Below are 25,838 nucleotides of genomic sequence, written 5' to 3'. Positions count from 1 at the left end.
TCCATCAAAACATTCGCATTTATAATATTAATAAGAAGTAAAATTTAATATTGTAGACATAATATATAACATACTTTGCGATTATTAAATCCTAGCAACTAATATTAATTGTTGAAGCTATTGAAATCCACCTTAGAGGACTGCTTAACTATTCTGAGTACAAAAGAAAGAATAGAAGTTACAGCATTTAACACTGATAGAATTCTTAATTGAACATATCAGCAACACAAGATGTAAAGCAAAAAGTCAAGGATCCAGACAATTGCGATTTAACAAAAGAATTCCGTCGCTTCCTTTGAAGTGCGGAAATCGTTAAGAGCCAGTCGCCGCAGCTTTGTAAATACAAGGAAAGTTAATAGGAAAAGCCCCGCTGACGCTATCCAATGAAATCTTCAAAGGCAATTAAACTCTTAATGTTTTCACGTCCCGGAGAGATTACAAAAAAAGATTAGTAAGGGACTAAAGTGACCCGAAAACGATCAAATTTGTTTGATCAACATATTCAATAAACATTTTAAATATAAACGAAAGCGTCAAAGTCTCATACAATCAATATATTTGACTAGCGGTCGCCCACGACTCCGTCCGAGCGGAATGAAAAAAAAACATAATTAGTAGCCCATGTGTTCTCCCAGACTATGGTTCTAAATGAATGCTAAATCATCGAGATCGGTTCAGCGGCTCTGGAAATACCTTCAAACAAACGTCCATTCCATTCATCCGTCCTTCTAAACATTCCTATTTATAATATTAGTAAGATAAGATAGCGAAAAATTTGGCAAGAAACGACATCTCGTTTCTCGGTAACTTAACATCTTTCTCTGCATCCTCTCTTCCGTCGATTAAAGGTAGGCAACGCATATGCAATTGCGTATGTCTATGGGCAACGGTCACTTCGCTATTTCAGCGATTTCAGATGGCAGATTTAAACAGTTTGTCTATGTTACTTTACAATCTATAAATTTAATTGGACTAATTTACCGTTGGGAAAAGACAAACTTTAGGTCCAGTCTAAGTAAACTTATTATCATTTCTAGGTACGCGGCGATTTAGTTCAATCAGCCAGTATTTAGCGTCAAATTATCCGGCAACCAGCTGGGTATCAAACAGCTGTTTGTTGGCTAATGATACGGATAAATACTGTATATGTTGGATACACGGATATCATTTCCCGATACGCCCCATCGAACACGTAATGAACACTAGCTTTTCCTTTCGCTATTTAACATGATTTGATAATTTAATTTGTTAATGATTTATTATATGGAAGAAATGTTTGTAAAAAAAAAATCTTCATATTCTCTACAATAATAAATTTATATTGAGTTAACGTTTTGATGCGTTATGATTTTAAGTTTAAAATTTGATTAGAAAATAATAGATTCTTAACATAAACTAACAGAAGTTAAGGTCGCTTAATAGTTATTTAAACACGATTTTAGTATAGATTTGACCTACAAAATCTAAGGGGTATTTACAAGATTCTGAGTACTATCTTTCTCTCTCTATTACTCAAGAAACTTGGAGAGTCAATAAGTTTTTTGGAATTAAAAATATTTATCTACTCGTAAATGCTTTGTTGTTTGTATGGATTTTATAACATATTAAATAAGTCACAAAATTAAATAAAATGCTGACATTTTCAAGAACATAAGCGTTAAGGAAAATATAAATCTGTAAAGTTTAACATAAAATTGTTTTAGCAAGATTGTACAAGGTTGTAGCTATCGACATTTCCTAGATGTTTGTTAACCTTGAGCGACTTGCAACTATGACTTACTGATAAATGTTACGACTGTTCACGGTATAACTTTAGACTATACTAGTTGTCTTACGTGACTGTACGCGGAATTAAAAAAAGACTTAATTAGTAGCCTATGTGTTCTTCCAGAAAATTTTCTCCATCTATAACAAATTTCAGCGAGATCCGTTGAGCCGTTCCGGATATACCTATAAACAAACACTCATCCATCTAAACAATAGCATTTATAATATTAGAAGAATTTATGATCAATTTTACGATTATTAATGCGAATGTTTGGATGGATGTTTGTAAGAAGGTATTTCAAAAATGGCTGCATGTATCTCGCTGTAATTTAGCATAGATGTAGAACATAGTTTAGAACACATAGACTACTAATTAAGTATTTTTTTAATCCATGCGAACGAACTTGTATTAAAATATGTATGCACTGTCCGTCTCGCACGCTCGTATGTGAGGGAATTCGAAACATATCTCAGCATATTCTGTATAGATAAGCCGCATTGGTTTTCTACGAATAGTTAGTACATTGTACGATACAACTCATTGATATTACAAACGATGCAATGTGTTTATACGCGGTCACTTCAATGGGTTTAACTTAACGTTCAAATGGATTTTGTAATATTTAACTATCATATAATTTTACACAGCGATGGTGTGGCAGGAGAAGGCGCAAGAGAGGCGACTTTGGCGATCTCTTGTGTCGGAGGCCAAGACCTACTTTGGGACGATGCGCCAGCGGAGTAAGTAAGTAGGTAATATTATTGTGTGCTTCGGTAACTATTATAGATTTAAAGCGTTGTCCAAATACATTTAAAACTAAGATTTAAGTCTTAATGCCGTTGAGATGTTTAGCCGATAGGTACTCTAACGTATCTCCGCTAAGGGTCTTTCTTAGTAACCAATTAGAGCGGCACTTTGCTACTTAAATGTTGTTCCAACATATGCCTACATAACATAAGGGCCGTAATATACTCTGTGGAAATCGCGTCATTAAAAATCGGAAAGAATTTCTTGAATTACAACTTTATAACAAACAAACAAAGTGTCGACAGACAATTGACTTCGCCAGTGATAACGGAGTGAAGGTTAGATTGCAGTATTATACCAGTTTCACACGAAAACTGTGCGGCAGAGTAGTAAACAGTGCAGTACTACTGTTGGTTATGTATCATTCAAATAGGAGTACTGGCTGCTGCTCTACCCTCGTGTGAAAAGAATTAGTTACGGCTCGCGCTCCGCAATTAGCAATTCAAACATTCAGCTAATGCTAAGCGATTTGCAGAAAGCGCGCAGATCATTTGCCCACACGCCACTAAATCGTACTCAAATATGTACCTTCCAATATAGAAACCGATGTATGGATGCTTAGAGTGAGTTTTCACTGTTGATACATTAATAAAAATTAATATCATCGTTTTTCAAAAGATCTTGTCAGTCGTCGTCGTCAGCTATTTATTGATGCGAATCTCCAGAACGGATCCTTGCATCTTGCTGAAAATTGACATAGATGTAGAACATAGCCTGGAAGAACACATAGGCTACTAGGTTTTTAATTCCATGCATACGGAGTTGCTGGCGACGGCTTGTATTTAATAAAATAATGTTTTACCGGGAACATTATAATCAAGTTACGAATATGCATCGTGTGAACTATGTCAAACCTTTTGTTTGTTTAAGGTATTTAGTTTCGGATATCCTAATCTTTCATTTGACCTCCTTAGACTGTTTAAGTAAGTTGTTTATTCAACAAGAATGTTAAATTACATGTTTGTATATTCAAGTCAAATCGCTATTTACAAACAGAAGTGAAAACCACTTATATGTGGAAAGTTAAATATTGAGTAAAAACATTATTAAATAGAAATAGAAAAACAATCATTTGCAAGTAATATTTGACAAACTATTACTACACTAGATGTCACCTGCGACTCCGTTCGCACAAGATTAAAAAAAAATAGTAGCCTATTTATTCTTGCAGACTCCGTTCTACATATATGCCCAATTAGCGAGATCTATGCAGCTGTTATGGACATTCCTCCATCCATCCATATAAACATTACCTCTTATAATATTAGTAAGAAGTAAGATTTATTTCGTTTGTGTCTAGTCATATGTAGACGGTAAAAAAATAAGCTAACGCATTTCATTATTCATTTAGACATTGCAATGTATGTATATGTACTTTCAAATATTCACATAATTTGCTTTTGTTTAACATAATTAAAAAAAAACAAATAAAACAAGGTTAAAGTCATTAATATTAGCTACCTTTACAATGCCTCGTAATTTATTTTAAATTAGCTTTGTCCGAAGTCGAGTATCGTTTGAATTCACGAAAATGACTCAGCAAATGAAAACTAGATTATATTTTAATGATATGACTTTCTTATTTGAAATAAACATAATTAACATTCACTGGATTAAGACATGAAACAATATTTATTTCCGAGTCGCATAATAAATTGTTACAAAGGTAAGAGGCTTTGCATTGCATTTTTGTGTAAACTAATAGATTAACTGTGGGTTTCTGTTACCAAAATATCTGTATAAAACATATCGTTGTCCCTATCTTACATCTTTGACAAAACAGAGATAACAATATGTTTTAAACGTTTAATTTGGACTCAAAAACCCACAGTTTGACACAAGTTCTGTCTAATAATCTTTTTAAATAAGGTTGCATAAAATGCATTCGTTTCATGTCAACAATTTCTTATCACTACCTTGGCGTTATCGTGAGCTATAACATATCTGATAACGATTACATACGTACGTATAACACAAATACACTCGTTCCTATAATTACTATCCATACTTATACTTACATCAATGTTAAGAGTTGGACGCAAAAGCTAAAAGTTGGCCGGTGTGGAGAAATTTACTTGACGAGGCTCTACCTGGATGATGATGATGTTAGTTACATATCTTGTCATCAAATTTTCTGCCGGGAAAAGTATATTAAGAACGTGATTGAAAAGTCAATGGCGCATTACTAAGGCCAAAAGGATGTATTTTAAATTGATATTTTCTATTTCATTGGTTCAATACCCAAGAGTGTTACTAACGGAAGTTCTTTACCTGCCCAATCATATTCCTTTCCAATTCATTTCCAGATAGTCTAAATCAGTGCAATGAGATGTACAATTTATAATGAACTTTAATTCCATGTGTTAAGATTCAAAACCATCTGAAACTTACAGTATCCTTGTATGGACCAGCAGGTGTTTGTTGACCACGCTTTTTTCTCGAACTTACTCAGGCCCGAAATCTTGTGAGAACTTCAACGTAATTCGATCCTTATTACCCGTGAGATGAGCGGATGTAAGTACAAGGTAATTATCTTATGTCCTATGGTATGCTAATAAGGTTGATAATTGTTTGTAGTGGTAGCCAAACGGACGCAAGACCCACCGCTGTGATGTCTACGTCGACCTACTTTCTTTGCGCTGTGGGTGTAAGGTTCTGTTCTAATATATAGATAAAACGAAGATTTATGATGTTTTCTAAGTATGGTGCGTAAACTCATAGGTAGCAAAAGAATATACGAGAACGTTTTCTTAAAAATATGTACCACATAAATACAATTTTAATCTGAGCATAAGGAGACGTAAGTCTTGTAGTAAGTACGGGTCTGAATTTAAAATCTCGACATTGCCGTATCGTAAATTCAACAATGTAGTATTTGATTGTAATAAGTATTAAACGGTCACGTAGAGATAGCCAGCAAGTTAGTACAGCACGTATAACTACTAAGTTGTTTACATTTCATATTAGTAACTACAAAAGAGTTAGTTTCGATGTATTTATTTGAGTAAAGCTTTAATAGCTACACCAGTCTCCAAGAACACGCTTAAGAATATTCGATGCATGAAGATAAACAAAAATATAGTTTTCATTTTATCTCAATATAATTAAAATCTATAGCTCTTTTGTTTCAGAATAATTTAGATAAGATACAAATATAACTATGTTGATCGCGACTCAAACGTTTTCTGATTTAGTCATATTAAAGATGTAAAATATATAAAAGATAATATGTTCAAATGATTCATTTCCAAGTCTAGACACTATTCGATGTCGTATCGATATAAAATGAATATCATAAAGTACAATCTTTGATAGCTATAGAAATGTTCGATTCAATAGTAATGGGCTTAACTCGGCCCCCTGCGGGAACCCAATTTACTTCTTTTTCGGCACTATCGGCTTTAACTTTCCACGTTCAGCGAATTACGTTAACTTCTGCAGCCCGCCGAATTACACGGTCCTCGCTAAATTACGACCAATTTATTTGAGGTTAGAAGAATTTTTGGGGACGGGACATTATCAAACGATGTTACGAAAAACTTTTACATACAAAATTTTCTTTTCCCTTTCCTCATAATGATTAGTTTAAAGTCATTACTAACTTACTAAAGTTACTACAAAAACAAGGTCTATATCATTTAGATAATTTCTTCCTGTTCCTAAATCAACAAAACATTAAAATGTCCATAGAAACAAAAGTTGAATTATTTAGACTAGACATAGCAAAATGAATAATTCCTTGTACGGGACTGAATTCCCGTATTCTTTTAAAGGCAAATAACGTCTGAGTCGTGTATAGAGATGCGGGAAGTCACAGCGATGCGGAATCCTGAATAAATTGAATCAATTTTTATATATCTCTCGTTCCTCTATATGTTTGACGTCATGACATTTGAATTGCTAATTCAAGTATCGCCTTAACGAACTGAATATACGTATATGATTACTTGACTATATACTATATTAGTTTGTATTATATAACAAAGTTGTAACATAATTTGCTTTGTTTTGTGTTTGTACACAATGCCAATGAACCTTGAAATAATGTCTAGTTTCAAGTACTTTTAATATTATTCAGACACTATGACACAGTTAACTTGGGTAGGTTCCATGTCCCTCGATGTGGAGATATCGATGCTAGAGACAATTATCGAATATTGAATTACATTTATCATAAACTAGCTGTCACCTGCGACTCCGTCTGCGCGGAACTAAAAAATACAAAATAAGTAGTATGTGTTCTTCCAGACTATGTTCTACATGTGTGCCAAATTTCAACAAAATTCGTTAAGCTGTTCCGGAGATACCTTCAAATCCATCCATCTAAAGTTTCGCATTTATAATATAAGTAAGATAGAAACATTCATTTAAATGTATTAAACATTACTTCTCACGTCAGAACAAAATTAACAAACAATAATAGTACTTCATTTAAGGACTCCTCAAAGAACAAAGTAATGTTTGACGCAAGTTCCGACAGTTCGTAAAGGGACAATAAGTGACCCTGGCACAAAAACATATCAAGATAGCTCAAAGTGGGACAATCGAATGTAGACACGTTCGATCTATACATAGTAGACATAGTATTACATTTTAGAATTTACTAAACTTCAATTGTTTCATGGCTTTAAACAGGCAAAACAAATGAACGAAAAGTTATTGTTGTTTACTGCGTTTCCATGGTTACGAAGAGGGCTTAAATATCCCCGGTTTTTTTTTTACCAAATCGATATGCAATCGGCTTTCGTATCTATTTTACATTAAAATACTACAATGTAAGTAATAATATAAATGCGAAAGTTTGGATAGATGGATGAATGTTTGTTAGAGGATATCTCCAGAACGGCACCATGGATCCCGGTGAAATTTGGCATAGGTGTAGAACATAGTCTGGAAGAACACGTAGGCTACTAATTAAGTTTCTTTTATTCCTCGCAGACGGAGTCGCGCGTGACAGAATGCATTAAATAAAGAAATACAAATATTAATTAAAAGACGAAACTGTGCTATGCAGTTTTAAACTAACCTTAACTTAAATCTACTTAAATAAATGTAACTTTGAATGGATGATTGTGAGAAAGCACTTAGAATTTCTTTATTCGACTAAGTAACTTGTTAATTCGATCGAGCAGGGTGACGCAAATCAAGGGATAAAATGAAAAATCTTAACCTACTAACTAAAGAACTTTCTCGAAACGCTTTTTAATTAAAATCTTAGTGTAATTTTTCACTTAGCTCCGAGCGAGTCGTGCTATGAATAAAACTAATTTTAACGGATTTTGTCGCGTTCGTTTTGTCAAATTTAAAATTCATTTCTCAAAGCAATGATAAAAAATTCAAACGACCTGACATTAATTGAAGGAAAATTTTGGATAGAGATTTTAAAATTATCAGCTCTTTTCTCAAAGGCAATAAGATTCTTGACAATTTAGAACAGTGTTTTGATTGAATTTTAAACGACTAAATTACATACATCTTTAGTTGCATATAAGTCTTAGGAATGTATTTTTTAATAAACATGTTCACATGGGGTCATAACATTTGCAATTACAAGTCTGAGACCAGATGGCGGCTCTTAATGCCACTTTGTTGTTATTTGCGATCGTATGGCGACGGACGGGAATAAAGCGAACGCTTTGAGCAACCGTCTTGACTGATGCAAGCGATAACAGAATAACTTCTTGCGAACACTTCAAGTTGAATACTTATTAATAACTCCTTAGGCTATACGTACACAAAGTAACGTAAATCGTGTAAACTAATATTGCGTCGCTAGAAACCCGTTACGAGCGTTCCGTAGAGAGAACGCTGTATCTGCAACGCGAGTCGTCTATTCGATTACAAGCAACTACATGTCAACTGTATAGATTTGCTCCGCCATCTTGAAAATGCAGCGACTTTTATTACAACGATTTTGAAAAACATGTTGTAAGCGACTGTCTTCAGGAATGACAGATACAAATGTCGGCGACGCGGTATGTCTAAGATATGTGTCGCCGGACGATTTGGATCGTCGGGTATTGAAAATTTACGTTGCCTTGTGTTCGTAAGACTTTACACACGTTACGTCTATCGCTTTTAGTTTTTCCATTGACCTTAAAAATGTAGTAAACTTGAACTTATTGTATTGTTTTGGCTGACATCCAAAAAAAAAACTTACGTAATCCATTCATCGCAACACAGAAATCCGCTAGCAATAGTAATTAAATCATTTTAATGGTAAACAATGAAAAAAAAATCAAAAGGTTTAGCGATCTAAAATCTTGAATAATATGAAACGAGTTAAATTAACCGCCATAACGAAAATGTAGTTAAATTTAATGAATATCTTCTAAACTAGTTTAAGATTGCACATAGCTGGGTAAGGTTTTTACCTTGCTGGTCTAAAAAATTTTATATTAGACCACCCATTCTGTCTAAGCGTAATTAGATTATATTACGTCATAGGGCGCCACTAAAAAAAGTAAAAAGTTGCTGGCACATAGTGGCGCCGTGATATTTTATTTCTTTATTTTATCGAGTGTGTTTTGTTATTTTTCAGTGTAAAAACGAGCGAGTTGTAACAATGAGCAGAGAAGAGTGTTGTCTTTAATTACTTATATATGTTAAATCGTAGTGTGTTGTATATATGTTTTGTTAAGTTAGAATAATAATTCCTAATAAACATTAAGTGAAGAGTATGATGCTTTTATTTTGAACACAACCTATAACTAAGAAGGTAGATTTGAACATACGTAATGCAATTGATTACATCTCACAATATAATTAATACCAAGAAGTTATTAAACAGGTTTATCGATATTTCTATACTAGCTGTTGCCTGCAACTCCATCCGCTCGGAATTAAATAAAAAACTTTATTAGTATACTATGTGTTCCTCCATGTTCTACATATATGCCAAATTTCAACGAGATTCATGAAGCCGCTCTAAAGGTACCTTCTAACAAATATCCAACCATGTATATCCAAACACTCGCATTTATAATATTAGTAAGATGGTGATTTCATAATCGTCTTCGTCGTGGCGGTGTGCGGTGTTTAGTATTTTCTGCGAGACCGGTTTGTGCTAAAACGATCAAGACCTCAAAGGTTTATTCATTCGGTCAGGTGTAAAGACTGCCATATACGGTTGTTTATTTATTTGTTTTTAAATGTTCACATATGTATATTATAAAAAAAGTAAAATATTGTTGTAAATAGATGATAAATCATTATTTATTTTCTTATTATTTGACGATTAATTTAAAGTTTTTTTTTATCAAGATCAGAATTGCGATGATATGCTCAATAAAAGAACATTAGAAAATATTTATATTGACTTTAGTTCCTTTTTAATTAACCGATTTAAAGAAAAATAATTTATTACTTTTCAATTATGAAATTGTAACTAAAAATATGGCTTATAAATTAAATTTACATGTTTTTGTTTTATATTCACGTGTATAGACGGCTTTATGTATGGCGCGATATGGAATTCTTGTATTTTTGCGGATGGCTGGTCTATTTTTTATCATGGCCTTGCTTTAAGCATATTTAATTCACTAAATTTATTTTGTATGCAGTAATAATTTTCAAAGAAAAAGAAACCAATATATGACTTTATTTAACACTGTTTTTAATTATATTTTTAACGAATCCAAGTCACTAAAAAAAACTTATTAATCAACTTATTTAAAATTAAACTATAAAACTACACTATTTGACTACTAAGACTAACAAACTACCGAGGTATGAAGTACATAAATACATGATATTCCCTTCATCATATTACGATATCATTCCATTTCTCATAATGGAAGGAGAACTCAAGAATTACGGCAAAAACTACACTATTTGACTACTTACACTAACAGACTACCGTGTTACGAACTTTGGAGTACATAAATATACGATAGTCAGTAAATAATCGCAAACATCATCATTCCATAGTTCATAATGGACAGGGAACTCAAGAATTGCGGTAAAAAACCCCGTCTGTATAACTAGATGGCTATATTATTGTAATATCGAAGCCTCTTTGTAATCTCGCTTCAGGGTCAGCTAAAGAAATCGGAGCAAGAATACGTATAATCTTTTGTTTTTTTTCTTGCTTAGCCTTACTTCAATCGTTTCGGTACTTTTCTTGATTATTCGTACGTATCGTAACAAAAAACTCTATAGTAATATTATTGCCCGTGCAAATGTTCAGCACTTAGCCCGGATTGTAAGTTTTTTTTTGCGTGGTATAATTTAGGTGATCGTGTTTTGAGACTTTTATGGGTTCGTTGACGTAGCCCTGAGGTGTGTTGGGTCTGATTTGATTGTGGATAACATTTTTCGCTTCGATAGCTATAGTATACTAAACATAAATTCATGTAATTATGTATTTTAATACAAGCTAAAAGATATATATAAGTGGTAAGTTTAACATTGGTAGAGCCCGCTTTAACATCTTCGCACGAATTAGCCCGGCTCCCCCGGTGAAATACCACGACCACACAGAAGACAGGCGTAAAGTGGAAGCAATTCCGCGTTTCGTCTGCTGAGTGTGCGTCCCGGAAGCCTAATTTAGTCCTCTTTCCCTTCCCACCCTTTTTCTTATAAGGAAAGAATGTGAAGTGGAAGTGGACTTTCCGGATGAAAGGATGCATGGGAAGGGAAAATATTTTCTTTCTGTGCATCCTCTCCTCCATCGATTAAAGGTAGGCAACGCATATGCAATTGCGTATGCCTAGGGGCAACGGTCACTTCGCTATTTCAGCAATTTCAGGTGGCCGCTCGCTCGTTTGCCACCTTGTGATATATAAAAAATATATATAAGTATGTAGATGAAGGTTAAAAAAATACTTGTACTTGACTTGTAACAAAAAGAAAGCGCATGTCTAGATTTGGATTTGTATGGATGTAAATTATAATCCAATGATTTACGTATCTCGGCAAAAAGTTCGACAAAGATTTATGTAAGCCGATTATATTACAAAGTAAATAGTCGACTAGTAGACGGTCAGTTAGGTGACGTCCTTATACCTTCAGATATATACCTTTTTGAAGATATATTAACATACAATTGGCACATACTACTCTTACGCTTTTTCATACAATCGAACAATACTTATTTCGGCCTTTCTGTAGTCTTCCAAATTTAAAACTTTATAACTAGACAGGCTAAAAGACGTAAAATTTTGTGCCTATTTGATTTTTGCCAGTTTGGAGCTGACTGTTGCGGTTTATAACGGTGGTCAGAATATGAACTTTTAATTGAGATAGAATTAATTTTCAGTAACATCAACAGATGTGTTTAAGTCAGAACGAACCAAAAGCTGTCATTTCCAAATGACCTATCCATTTATTAAGACCAGTGCGTATATCATAATAGCATTGTATCGTTAAATCTTTGGTGTAGAAAACGTAAAATGAACATAAGTTCAGTAAAATGTGACTGCTTTCGTTGACAGCTCTTATTGAGAAGTATATGATGAAGATATACATTATGACTATTGTCTGATGATAAAACGTTGGTAAATTCCATTGATTAATCTTATCTTTGCTGCAGATATGCAATATTCTGTTAGTTATACATAGTAGAAAACGAAATGATTGTTTGTTTGTAGTTGCATACACTTAAACACAATATATCTTCTTTAAAATGTTAATATTTAATTATACTTGCTAACTCACGGCTTTTTACTTTTTAATTAAAAAAAAAACAAAAAGTAATCACTTTGGAAATGTTTTTATACAGATAAACTAATTATAAGTATTTATGTACTCGTAAAATATTATATATCAATATGCGAATTTTTACCGAAGTGACAACCCTATAGATTGAACGCTGATTTGCGAGAACCATTTCCTTCCTCTATTTGATAAACTCACAGTTAAGTCCTAGTCGTTTGCGAACAAATATTAACTTGTCTAAATGCGTTATAAACAAACGAACTATCTAGCAGTTTATGAAGATTCTCGAGTCATTAGCAGTAATTAAGTACTAAATATATGAACAAGTTTTGCCTTACGTAGATTCACATAACTGGAATAGTTTCTATATTATTGAAAATTGCTTTTAACTTATTTAAATTATGACATATTTCATTTTTTAAAGCCAGACGATTTCACTATAAAAAAAAACTAAAAAAAAAATAGATGTATTCAAGAAACATATAATAACTTTTCAAGCATAAAATCAGGAAAAAAATAGTATTGTAGTTGATAAGATGTCATTCATTCATAACCTTTAATTGACCTTGTAGAAATCTTGTAAATAAGAAAAAGTGAGTAAGTCACGTCGGTCTGCAATGGAGTCGTTAAAGCGTCCAATTAAGGTCCGCGGACACGTAGAGAAAAAGGCAACAAGAGCAGATAACGAGAGAGCCATTGGGACGAGGCCGAATGAACGGAACGAATGGGAACAGAATTCAACACATTGAAATGGATAGAATTGGGACATGCAATATGAACATTTAATGTAAACGTATTTGACAACAAAAGCATGCAATTTCCTACCTAATTTCTAAATCCTATTAACTACAATTTGAAGCAAAACATTTAGATTTAATGTAAATTAGAATTAAACATCAACACAAAATACAACAAAAACATTTCAAAAGACGTTAATGGTTAAAAATCACAAAAACATAACGAAATAAAAAACCTTAGTCGCTTAACCAAGGTTAAACTTCCTGTTAGTGTTACCTGACGAAACATGTTTGAACAACAAAACGAACATGAGAACGCACGCCATAAATTCCTAGAATACCTTAATGCCTAGGTAGTAGTACCGAGAAATGCATACAAGTTTGGAACCGAGTATGATTAACTACCTAAATGTTGATTAGAATATGCAACACCTTGATGTTATTTTTTAATACTGAGAAACAATGCCATCTCGTGTCTGAAGATGATTCATTTTAATTATCGAAATGGGCAACGATCGGACAATTGTTTCTCAGTTCTCTAGTCATAAATATTTTTTAACGCCATAAATATGCGGTTAATACTAATATGCATTGTTTGTCAAATATAATTGCCAATAAAAGAAATATCAAAAATACTCATGGCTTATGGATTCGTTAAAAAATTGTCAATTTCGATTTGTAGTCCTGTAATAAAATTCAAATTAGGAACGCATTCAAATTAAGAACGATATTTTTTTACGATTAACTCGTAAATAGTCAATACTCATTGTGATAAATTCTCGATCGAAAAAGACCTTTGACACACAATTAGTGAAAATAAATTGTCGTCATAATTATTTTGACATCTATTACGGAAGAACAAGAACAATAAAAAAACATTAAATCCTCTTTAATTCGTTAATCCCACAGCTGTAAGCTTAACGGGTTTTGCGAGAAATCTCGTTCGTTAAAACACCTATTAAATGTCCATTTTAAATCCACGGCCGCGACATTGAAAATCCTAGCAATAAAAAACAAAGATGGCGGCACAATGACAGTTACGTTTGAGGGAAAGCAAATCATAACCTCTTTACAAACTTTTAAAGTGTAATTAAGCAATAATGTTTTCAAATAAACTAATTTGTATTTAGATTTGTTAATAATTTGATTAATATTTTACATGCAACTTATTTTATACCTTTGCGTTTCTTTACTGCTACAGATATTCAAATAATAATTATTATCTGTGGTTTTTTCATAGACAATAAAAACATTATAATATTTTTTTATACATTTACTGCACTGGCAAATGTCAAATGCCAATCCTGAATGTTCGTCAACAATAAGTATTCAATTTGCATTATATTTATAAATAAACCATAGGCATATTTTCTATATTCCCTTGCTATTTAATACGTAGCTGTCTTTCTTAACCGCGTATCATTTGCGGTGAAGTAAACTAATACATTGTTACAATAAAATTAAAAGCAAACGAGAACATATTCATCTGCCCTTAATCAGAAGAGTTTGTTGTTAGAAAAGATCAGGTATAGAAAAGTGAAGGAGAGAATGAAATGGATATAAGTCCGAAAATTTGGTATTCGTTCTTGCTAATAATACAATCGCTTTTAAAGTTACAAACAAAATGCATTTATATACTTATACGTTTCGTGAGCATACGACCTCACTTAACCTGCATTAAACACAATCTAAGTTATCGTCTCTTGGGATGACTAACTGTTATCTTAATTAACTTAATCAGTACTTAAATGGAATGTTGAATCGCACTTTTAAGGCATACAGACTTTTTGTCTTGATTTATTTCAATAGTATGTTATTTGAAATTTTCGAATATTCTAGTTCACCTTTCCGATTAACCGTAGTATGTTATGTAAGTAGAAATATTCGCTTTTAGTATAGTTGTATATCGTGCCTTGAACCCATGATGTGTTCATTTCATTTTCAAATTGCTGTATCAAAGAGTTACAAGTTCATATAAAATCAATATCTATGTAGCTAACGTAACAATTGTGCAAGCAACAAACACAATGACCATGTTAATTGGCGCTATCATTTATTCAATAAATCTGATGCATTGTTGGCTAGATATACAGACGGTCAGGTTACAGTAACAATATACTTATTGTTTACGCCTTGACGCTCGATAAACAAGACATAGTAGATTTATTACACATGTATCTTATTGCTGATTGATATGACAATAAACTATCTAATTTAATGTTAGGTCACTGGTAAATTAAAAAGCACGTTAACTGTTAAACTCTGAGTCATGTTAAAAAAAACGTAATTTGTAGCCTAAGTGTTCTTCTAGACTATGTTCTATACCTATGCCGTAATTTCATCAAAAACCGTTCAGCCGTTCTGGAGATACCTTCAACCAAATATCTTTCCATCCTAACTTTCGCATTTATAATATTAGTAATAATATTATCATTAAGGCCTGTAGCACACTGAGCATAAAGCGAGACATTACCAAAGCGTAACGTAACACGCGAGACTTGAAAATTAAACGATAATATAATATTAGAGTTTGCTGCACACTATTGGTTTCAAATGACGAGCTACAAGCATTGAAACATTGTTGTGTTTGTTATTATCATAGAAAATGTAAGAAAAAACTATTGACACTTGTCTCGGTGCAGTGGAAACATACAGACTAAATTTCGCGCTTTAAGTCCGGTTTCTAATTGGTTACTTGTAAACCAAGTCCACAATAGGTTAAGGTTAGGTTCAGTTTTGCGGCAATAAATACTAAATTTCAAATATCGAAGTAACAATAACAAAAGTTTTTTTTTATGCTTTTAAATACGTGTGAAGGTAACCAATTTAAATGTTACAAATTGATCTTTTCTTAATATTTAAATCGTTTTATTACATAATTTCAACACGTTGAGCGATTCGTTCCGAAATACGATTGAAGTTTTCGAAATTGTAAAATTTACTGTTTTATTTTATTTCTATATAATTACATAACACATTGTTTAATGTTTTCTACGTTAACATTTCGTTACACAAAATGTAGGTAAATGGAGGAACAAAATAACTGACGACAAAGTTATTACTAAAAATAATTATTACGTAATATTTTTTTGTAACAACATCGAATATTTGGTAATTTCAAAGTTTTTCTCTCTTTGACACTGGCTGGTAATAAAAAAAGAAGAAAAAGTATCGAACACAATTTTGACGTCACATCACTAGTTGATATCAAATCGTAAAGCATACACGATAAAGTTCCCCGCTTTAGTATCGATAAATTGAAAATCGGCATTCAAATCCGGGCATGGAAATAAGTCGTGATCGACTCGGTGCTGAATATCCGTGATCGTAAAGGCCAGCCGTGAGACTAGCTTCATGTCTTTCACTATAATTGATCTTTATAATTCGCCTTTCAAATGACGCAAGGATTGCTATAAAATTATAGAATGGCGGAATAAAAGGTATATTGTTAACCATAGATTATAACAAAAGGCTAAATAACATCAGAAAAAATTGTCATATTGTTACTGCATGTGTACAAGGTTGAAGGTAAACGAATTTCTTTACATTTTCTTACCAAATAAGTTTCATCATATTATGCATCATGAATTAGTGACAGACCACGTTGAAAAATATTTGTACTATAGTATGTTTGTAACGTATAAACTCAAAAACTACTGAACCTATTTGAGTAACATACCTAAACTCGAGCGAAGACAGGACGGACCTATTGTATGTAATATTTAACAACAGATCAATAAATATCGTAGATATCAGTATAATTAAGTACCTTTTATCTTTGTTAACATCCAAACTTTCACAAAAAATCCCTTTAAAAATTATCTTATCAGCAAAATGCAGATTAAATAATTAAAGATAATATTTCTACGTCAAACAATAATTAATAAATTGATAGCATAAACAATCTTAACTGTACGTGATTAGTATGATTAATTAAAATTACGTAGTTAAAAATATTTATTATAGTAAAAAGCAATTCAACGTTGTTCTCTAAAGGCTACCTCACACGTGTCGACTATTTACACAAATGTCCGTTAACACAATCGTCAATATCCTTGTAAAGTATTGAAACGATGCGGGTGTATTTGCCATACCCAGTTTCAATATAAAAAACATGTACAAAACACTACTTTCTGAATGAAATCGTGATTATAATGCAATCAAAAACCAATCCAAAACATCTAAAACTCGCGAGTTGATAAGAATAATACTGACCGTAAAAACCGCTCACTTGTCGTTACACTACCTGAGTTACAAACATTCCAAAAAATTCACTTAAAAAAAAACAATAACCATCTTTTACACAATAAAAATCAACTGTTGTGAACACAAAACACTTACACAGCACTCGCGAAAATTATTAAATATAACAATGTTTTTTTTTTCACGAAAGTTATCACGCGACTTCAGACAATGCGCGACACAACCACCTCACAAGAGCGTCTGTCTAAAACTGACGGGCGTGCGAGAGCGAGAAAAATATCTAAAACGAGGTAATACCAAAAGCTATAAGTGAGAAAGAGAGGTGTAAAATTGAAGAATGGAGTTAGCGGAATCGCGCCGCCGTGACCGAGAATGACCACATGGCCACGCATTTTGTTTAGTGCGACGATTGCACAAATTGAGAGTTGGCGCGTTTTTGTTAACAGCCACGTGTTTTAAATTTGTTTTTAAAATAACTTCAAAGTATAGTGGAGTGGTCTCTTTGTTTATTCCAGCACTCGATGCTTTAATGACCGTTAAGTAAATGTTTGAAACAATAAAACTTTTTGGGTAGCTATTCTTTAAAAAAAATGTTTTGAATTAGAATTTCTTTTATTGTATAGACAATTAATACTTTTTAAAACTAACCGTTTGATTTCGCTTACATTTGATTTTATTACTTGTATATTCTTATTAATATCAAAACTAAAAAAAAACTTAATTGTTTATTTCTTTAATATGACACCAACTTGAAGGACTACATTTGCATTGTAAATCAATATTTTTTTCATAGGGCTTGTGAATAATTCAATACTGTGTCATGCTTTTATAATGCACCCTCGATTAATATCACAATTAAATGGGAATATAATGTTATTAAGCAATCAGTGTTGCCCGCTGTAGCGATCCTATTGCCAGTTTGCCTTACAAATAAGTAAAATGAGGTCAAAACACCGATAGCTGCATAAATTTTGTGTTTTGTCGCTCTTTTTCTTGGCACATTACTTACCTCTTTTATTAAAAAAATGTAAATTAAATGGACTTCTCCGTGGCACAGTTACATATTGAAGAAACTGTCAATATAAGTACGGCATTACTGACTTCTTAGTATTATTCATACTACAGGAAAAAAACGTATTTAGTTTATTTTTAATTTTAAAAGATAATTAGGTTTTAGGACATAACTAGATTTCACATAAGTTGCTTAGTTCTTTTTGCCGATTTTATGTTGAATTCATTTTTTAAATATTTCTATATAATTTTGAAATGAGAATATTACCATCATTAAATAAACATTGCTATTTGTCAATATCTACATATAAAAATCGTATGTGCGTTGAATGGCGAAATACGATGACGTCATGATTGACAAATTGAGGACACGTGACTAGAGAAAAACCTACGTAGCACGCGAGAAGTAAAAACGAGAAAAATGAAAAGATTTACGTAGTCGCCGAGACGAATCTTAATATTTTCTATGGAGTATGTATACTAGCATATTACTTGAAATTCTCATGTTGTTTGTCAATTAATGTTTAAATTATTTATTAGAGTAGACTGTTACGTTATATATACCTTGTGTTAGGAAGAAAATCCGACACTGTGCCGGTGTATGGGCGCAACACTAGCCTTATTCAAATGTCAACGTCACTAATCAATGTGACACTTGACTTTGTAACGAAAGCGCGCCATTCACGCCAAAGGATTCTTACTAATAATGTCTACAACTTGTTACATCTATTTATTAATTAATAGCGTACCTTTATTATAATAAAACTAACAATTCAGCGCGAAATAACAACACTATTCTATATAGTGAGAAAAACTTAAATTACAAGTAAAAAAGTAAGAGCCCCGCGTAACGTACGTAATTCTTCTACTCAAGACGTGTCTGAAAAAATGGCCAAGAAATATTTTTTTTTAAAAAAGGGCGGCAAGGGCTTGCGGAAACGCGGGAAAAACTTTCTCGGTGAGTTTTTATTTCGCGGCCGCTTTGCTCTCGAGTGTGGCTCGAGGATGCCCTTTATCTACCGGTTATGGTTGCTCTGACCTGTCGCTAGGGTGCACCCTGTATCTATATTGTAAGGAAAATCCACAATTATAAAAAATATATTCAAAATTAGTATTATCCCTGCACGAACCAATGGTTACCTCAATTGCAAGACCTCGTTGCGTTTTGTGTTCTGATTATGTTGCCTTCACGCAATCGGCAATTTAACTTTATAATAGTACTACTCAATTGCTCCTACCTCCCATGTTACATGCCATCTTTTCCTTTAAAACTTACTGGTAACTTTTTGCCCTTATACTAAAATTCTACAAGTCATGTCCTCATTGCAATGACAGTTCTATCTCTGTTGATAAAACCTGTTTACTGAAATGCGGTCTACTTTACCTGGAAAACATGAGGACTCGTGTATTTTTTATCTCTTTCTAACTCCCAGTTTCTCTTTAAACAATACGCATTCGCTTTACGAGGAAGGTTTTTGTCTTCGTTAAAAATGCCACCAATTAACCGAGATTCCCGCACTTTCCATGAATAATGGTTAACCTACATGCGGCGCGTACAATTTTTCGTTGGGAAATCCGCATTGAAAGCGTAAAACACTTAAATGTCAGCTTAGTTTTGTCGCGCGTGAATTTTAAAATGCAAGCAAATTTTCGTCTTTGCTTGTTTGAAACTATGAAAATAATTATACAGTAACTGCACATCGACACCAAAACAATGTACTTAATTTTAAAAAATCGTATTATTTATTGATGATGGACATTACAGTTGTTTATTGGAAATGTTTTGAAAAAAAATCCCACGGTCTCTAAAATTTGTAATTATCAAATGTTGGCCTATCTTGTGAGGTGCTTTTTTTCGTTTTCACGGCAAAGGTAATCTAGAAAATTATATAGTAAAGGAGATACTTTAACAAATAATATGATTTTGCCATTTAAAAAAAAATATTTATAAACCAGGCTTTGCCACATGTTTCGTTAGTACACGCTCTTCCTTTTAGCAGCATTTATGTAGGGTTCTTAATAGGCAACATCGCTAATTCTCTTAAACAGCGTTTTGTTGAGCTCAAAAGAACAATGTCCAACTAACGTCAAAGGCGCCTGCCTTGCTATAACAAAGACCTGCCCACTTGAGTTTTCTGAATTCAGTTTTCGTGATGGATGCAAACGATAAGCGGCAGCGTTTTATTAGTTGACAGTTATTTCTGGGCATCAGGTATCTTACCAATAATATAAGTGTGAAAGTTTAGATGGAAGACTTTTTGTTAAAAGGTATCTCTAGAAAGGCTCAATTGATCTTAATAAAATTTGAGATGTAAAACAGTCTTTTTTTTGTAATCCTGCGCGGATGGATTCGCGGGCAAAAGTTAGTGTTCAATGAAAAGATAGTTAACATTTTACAATTCAGCGTTTTCACTAACATTTACTGTATTGCGAAAACCAACAAAATTAATAACAATAAATCGCTACCTCCTATGAATATAGACACTGCCTAACGCACCGTATAGTGGTGAGCTTTTTGCTTCGGCTTTTGAGCGTTACTTGACTCTGAGAGGCGTCAGGTTTTAGCGTTCGCTCCCAGAGTGCGCTGCGAATGCATTAGGTGACGTAAATGGCGTCATTGTTTCACTCACCAGGTGTGATGGAGAACCAAGGTGTTTTTAACGAAACTACGAATAAAAGAAGTCGATAGATTTACTACTCTTTGATAGGTGGCTACTTAATCTTTGAAGGCATAGATTAAAAGGTTTGTTATCTCTGAAAGTGACCACACTTTTCTCATTGTTTTATAATAAAAAAAAACAATAATTAATTCTTAAAAGATGTCGAATATTATTCCATTTATACAGATTATTTTTCCATTTTCTTTTAGTATGCATAAATTTATGAATCATTTTCTACGCATATATATTACTGGATTGTTTTATTGTATGTAAAGATACAGAAAAAAAAACATTTCCTACGTAACGTCATGACTGAGAAACTTATGTTTTATTCGTAACTTAAGTGGGCAACATTCGTAGAACACAAAATAAACAGCGGTGGCACGGTAAAGGAAAAAAGGAAAAGTTGCGCAATAAACGGCACTTTGTTCATAAATTACTCGTGACCCGAAGCGGACGCAACTTGCCCGAAGGAAGCCATTCCGAAACAAACCAAAAGCAAGTATCGAAGCTTTTTCTAAAAAGAAAAATCTCTTGATTGCGTACGCTTTCAAAGAGTAAGGTAAAGATTTAAGAAAAGCTTTATGTTACACTAGCTGCCCGCGACTCTGTCCGCGCGGAATAAAAACACTTAATAGTGTGCTTCCTTAGATTATGTTCTACACCTATGTCAAATTTCAGCAAGATCCGTGCAGCTATTCTGGTGATATCTTCTAAGAAACATCCATCCATACATCTAAACATTCATAATATTAGTAAGTTAACGTTGTTTGTATAGATGTATTCTTACACATTAGTATTAAAACGATATAAAAACGACGTAAGTATTTTTCTTAGTAAAGTTCAGTAGATGTGTAACTCTTCTATATAACTTTGATAACTTAATTGTAAGATTAACAAACAAATTAATATCACATAAATTGCTGTAATTACCTAATTAGAGTAGATATGATAAAAATTGCATTGAACAGTAGCTTACATCAAGTGCGTACTGCGCTCGAGGGCTTAGCATCAATGTAGCGGACATTGGCGCATTAAACATAGAATTAAGAAATTTTAGATAGAGCCGCAACAATCAGTCTATTTGTAAATATATAGAACAGACCCACCTTTATACAAATCTGATCTGTCGATTAATGTACCTGACAATTCGTGGTCGTGGTTACTTCAAATATTGCTTTAAGTTTAAATTTTCCTATGCTAAGATTTACTTAATGGCATGAAAAAATCTCTTCCATTTTATTACATTCAATTTTTTATTTGTTTATACTACTACTTTGATTTTTGGTCTGTCTATGACTTTTATAGCATCTAATTTATTTCCATAAATATAAACAGGATGCCTCGTACTTTCTATTACTGTTTGTTCAGTATTCAGTTGCAGTCGATATCGCCATTTTTTTCTGATACCTTTTTAGTTTTGTACTAAGATAATTAAGCTTCTTGCCAGTTGTGGCGGACATAGAAAATTTTAATGCTTATACTGTTATAATTAGAGATAAATACTTAGTTTTTTTTTAATTTAAATCACAAAACTAAATTTTCAATTTAGTGCAAATCGTCTAAAGGAAATAAGGTTATATCTTACTAATGTTAGGATGGATTAAAGGATTAAATTATTCAAACTTTCGTGAGACATTATACTAAACTGATATATAAACACGGCTAAACACTTATGTATATTCGTCCGGTGGCGGGACCGACTAGTTTCGAGCCCATCGGGGGCCCTTCATCAGGATGAGTGGTACTGGTATTATTTCGCGGACGCGGCCCGTCGCTCACTCTGAGCCGCCACCGGACGAATATACGTGCGTGTTTAGCCGTGTTTGGATTAGTGGATGTTTGTTAGATGGTATCTCCGCAACGACTCAAAGGTTCTTGATGTGATTTGCCACAGATGTAGAACAAGGTCTAGAAGAAAACGTAGGCTACTTAATATTTTTTAATTCCGTGCGAACGGAGTTTCGGGCAAAAGTTACTAAGGATAACTTTATAAATAAAATTGTCGTGTCACAATGTTAGTTCCCATATTTCTCCGAAACAGCTTGATTTTTATCTAATTTTATATGCATATTCAATAGTTCTGAGTATCAGCTATCTATTTCTTAATCTCGTTCCCCGTTAAGAGATGCAGGCGCTAGCCAGATTTTATAAAAATGCAAGTGGAGTTGTTAAATTAAGTTTAAAACAAAAGAATTGTTTTGCGCTGGAAATGCATTAAATAACCGCATCGCCGAGGTCACTTCAGTACTATTGCTTAATGAAATTGGGGGTAACTTGTTAGTGAACTTGCTTAATGAAATTGCCGACAAACTGTTGGTGCTCCCGTTTGTTGGTTGTTGGTGCCGTAATTCAATTACCAATAATAACTTATTAAAAGCTTGACGGGATTTTAACTGCAGTTTTCTGGATTTACTATAACGTTAAAAATTAAAACTTTTATTGTAGATTAATGTTTATAACTTCGTGATTACAGTGAGATGATTATTTTTTTTAATCTTTGCTAATGACTTTATATTTCTTTTATAAATACTGAAAATTATTTATGAAAGCTTCACTTTGATTTAAATGAATTGAGAAAATACTTATCATAATTAATACTTTGAGCTCATTTTTCATTCGTAATTTAGAAGCTTTTAAAAAAGAAGCGATAGGTAATAATCGAAATAACAGCTCCTAATTAAATAGAAATGTATTTTAACACACATTTCTCTGTTTTATTTATATAAATCTAAAATCGTTATCTTTTCTACAGATTATGCACCCACCCATCTACCTTTCCATCCATCCAAACATTTGCATTTATAATATTAGTAAATATAAAGGCAATCCATAATAAGTCTATGGGTTCATTTACTTATTCATTAGACCTAATTATAGTTAAGGTGATTTATCAAATGGTACCCCAGGTGGGTCTTCAGACCCTTAAATAAATTGGTGCGGACAACTCGGGACCCTAATTACAAGGCCGATCTGGCCTGCAGTGTGAAATATTGTTTGTAGCACGCGCAACATATGGCGAGGTTTGTGTTTGAAAAAATAGGGTAAGGATGTATTTGGTTGGCGTACAGATAGAATAAAAAACATACAGACGAATTGAAAACCTCCTATTTTTTAAAGTCGATTAAAAAAGGATCTTTATTGTTTTTAAAACCTTTTTAAAGGCGGTAGATGTTATAAAACATTTTTGAAAGTCCTGGCCCACATTATTCATTCATTTCTGTTAAAATGATAAATCCAAAATATCTTTGCGTCCTTATTTATTTGGCATCTCATCAGTCTTATTTTGGTACCTTTTCTTTTTTTTTTCCAACAGCATTTTTTTGTGACTGAGTAGTCACTATTTGCCTTGAAGAGGCATTTACAGCTTCACCGGGCTTGAGGTGGTCGAGCGCTGGAGGCGCTTAGCCTGAACCTCGTTTAAGAGTAGGAAGACTTGAGGACTCAGGAGCTTCGGCTCGGGCTGATACTTCTTTATTGTTACCGGATTGTGATTCCAACAGCAGTTACCCTTTATTACAATACGTTTATTTTATCAAATAGTTAATAAACTGATCTATTTTTATCCCGCACATAATTACCATAAAGATTAAATTCAATTGCTTCCATTATCCATTATTTACGTGTTGTAAACGTGCAAGGGAGGTGCACGCATATACAACCGAGAACAAAAATAACTCGAGACAATCGTCATGTGGACGCATTAGCTAACCAAGTCAATACTGTATTTAGAACAACCATTAGACAAAGACGTTTGTTTTGGGATTAAATTTAGAAATAATTGGATATGTTTAATGAATGATAATGATTGTAGTCATTTAAACTTCTTAATGGATCAACAGAAGGAAAAAAAACTTATATGAAAAAGACTTAACACTCACGTATATCACGAATATACGTGAGTGTTTAGCCGTTTTTATATAAGTTTATTATAATGTCTCACGAAAGTTTGAATAATTTAATAGAAGGAAAAAAAAATTGCAAATATTTTATTAAATATAGCTTTTGTTTGCGACTTCTTCCGCGTGAAATTAAAATAAACTTAGTGATTAGTCTATGTGTTCTTTGATATTATGTTCTGCATTAGTGCCTTTTAACGAAATCCGTTAAGCCGTTTTAGATATACATAGTAAGAAACATCTTTGCATCAAAACTTGCGCTTTTATTTGCACGTATAAATAAAGTACAATTTAATAGATAAATTATAGAACTAAGTTCTTTTAATGACTTTTTTTTTAATTTAATTTTTAAATAAGAAATCAATACATAGATGTAGAAAAAGATTCGATAACTAATCGCTTTTTGTGATGGTCAAGTCATGACGCAGATCTTTCTTACTAGAATAAGAAAAAAAGTTTTAATATAAAGAAAAAAAAAGGTAAAATAATGAAATTTCGATTTGTACGTCAATTAAAAAAATATATATAATACTGGTCCTTTACTAATGTTCTACACAAATCAATATAAAGTTCTCACAATGAAAATAGTTCAATAGAGTATTAGAAATTAATCGTGCGCCCTCACGCCGGCACAATAAGGGGTGGGCACAAAGAAATGCCACGTGCCGGCAACACGCCTTGTTTGCTTGTTTGTATGTCACTCGATGTGACGTTGATATATGTCATTATTTTCTGATACGATATAATGTTTTTACGCCATATTGTAGTTACACGCTTAATTTGTTTGCATCTTAATTAATAAAAATATTGTCAAATATCTCCGCATGCTAAAAACAAAATATTCATTGTTCTTCAAAAATTTACATATTCTTGGGGATATGGGATCTGAGGAAGGTGGAACCTGTGTTACTATTAGGTAGCTTTTCTAACCCCGTCTCTGGTACCGTCAATCTACAATACTAAAATTGTATTACGTAGATAAAATTGGCTTTATATTTGTTTAGTAGATTTTCTGTTTGTAAAAGTATGTTGACAATTACTTGTCTTAATTTTTTTCATATTTAATTATGACATTTTACGTTATGCTTATGTTTAC

The 25,838-nt window shown here is 32.7% G+C and overlaps 2 protein-coding genes across 2 annotated transcripts in view; one reads left to right on the top strand and one right to left on the bottom strand.

Moving 5' to 3' along the window:
* Positions 1-17,408, bottom strand: part of LOC106126783 (protein Dok-7) — a 132,790-nt gene extending 115,382 nt beyond the window's left edge. Inside the window, exon 1 of the mRNA XM_013324637.1 lies at positions 17,185-17,408. The gene's annotated coding sequence lies outside the window, so the exon portion shown is untranslated. The remainder of the gene's footprint in view (positions 1-17,184) is intronic.
* Positions 17,383-25,838, top strand: part of LOC106126513 (von Willebrand factor) — a 46,958-nt gene continuing 38,502 nt past the window's right edge. The window contains exon 1 of the mRNA XM_013324224.1: positions 17,383-17,462. Coding sequence (XP_013179678.1) covers positions 17,383-17,462 — 80 coding nt within the window. The remainder of the gene's footprint in view (positions 17,463-25,838) is intronic.

Source organism: Papilio xuthus, unplaced genomic scaffold (genome assembly GCF_000836235.2).
Source record: "Papilio xuthus unplaced genomic scaffold, Pxut_1.1 DF824992.1, whole genome shotgun sequence".
In the NCBI taxonomy this organism is placed as follows: Eukaryota; Metazoa; Arthropoda; class Insecta; order Lepidoptera; family Papilionidae; genus Papilio; species Papilio xuthus.
The sequence above is the reverse complement of the archived record's forward strand: the minus strand, read 5'-3'. Positions and strand labels throughout refer to the sequence as shown.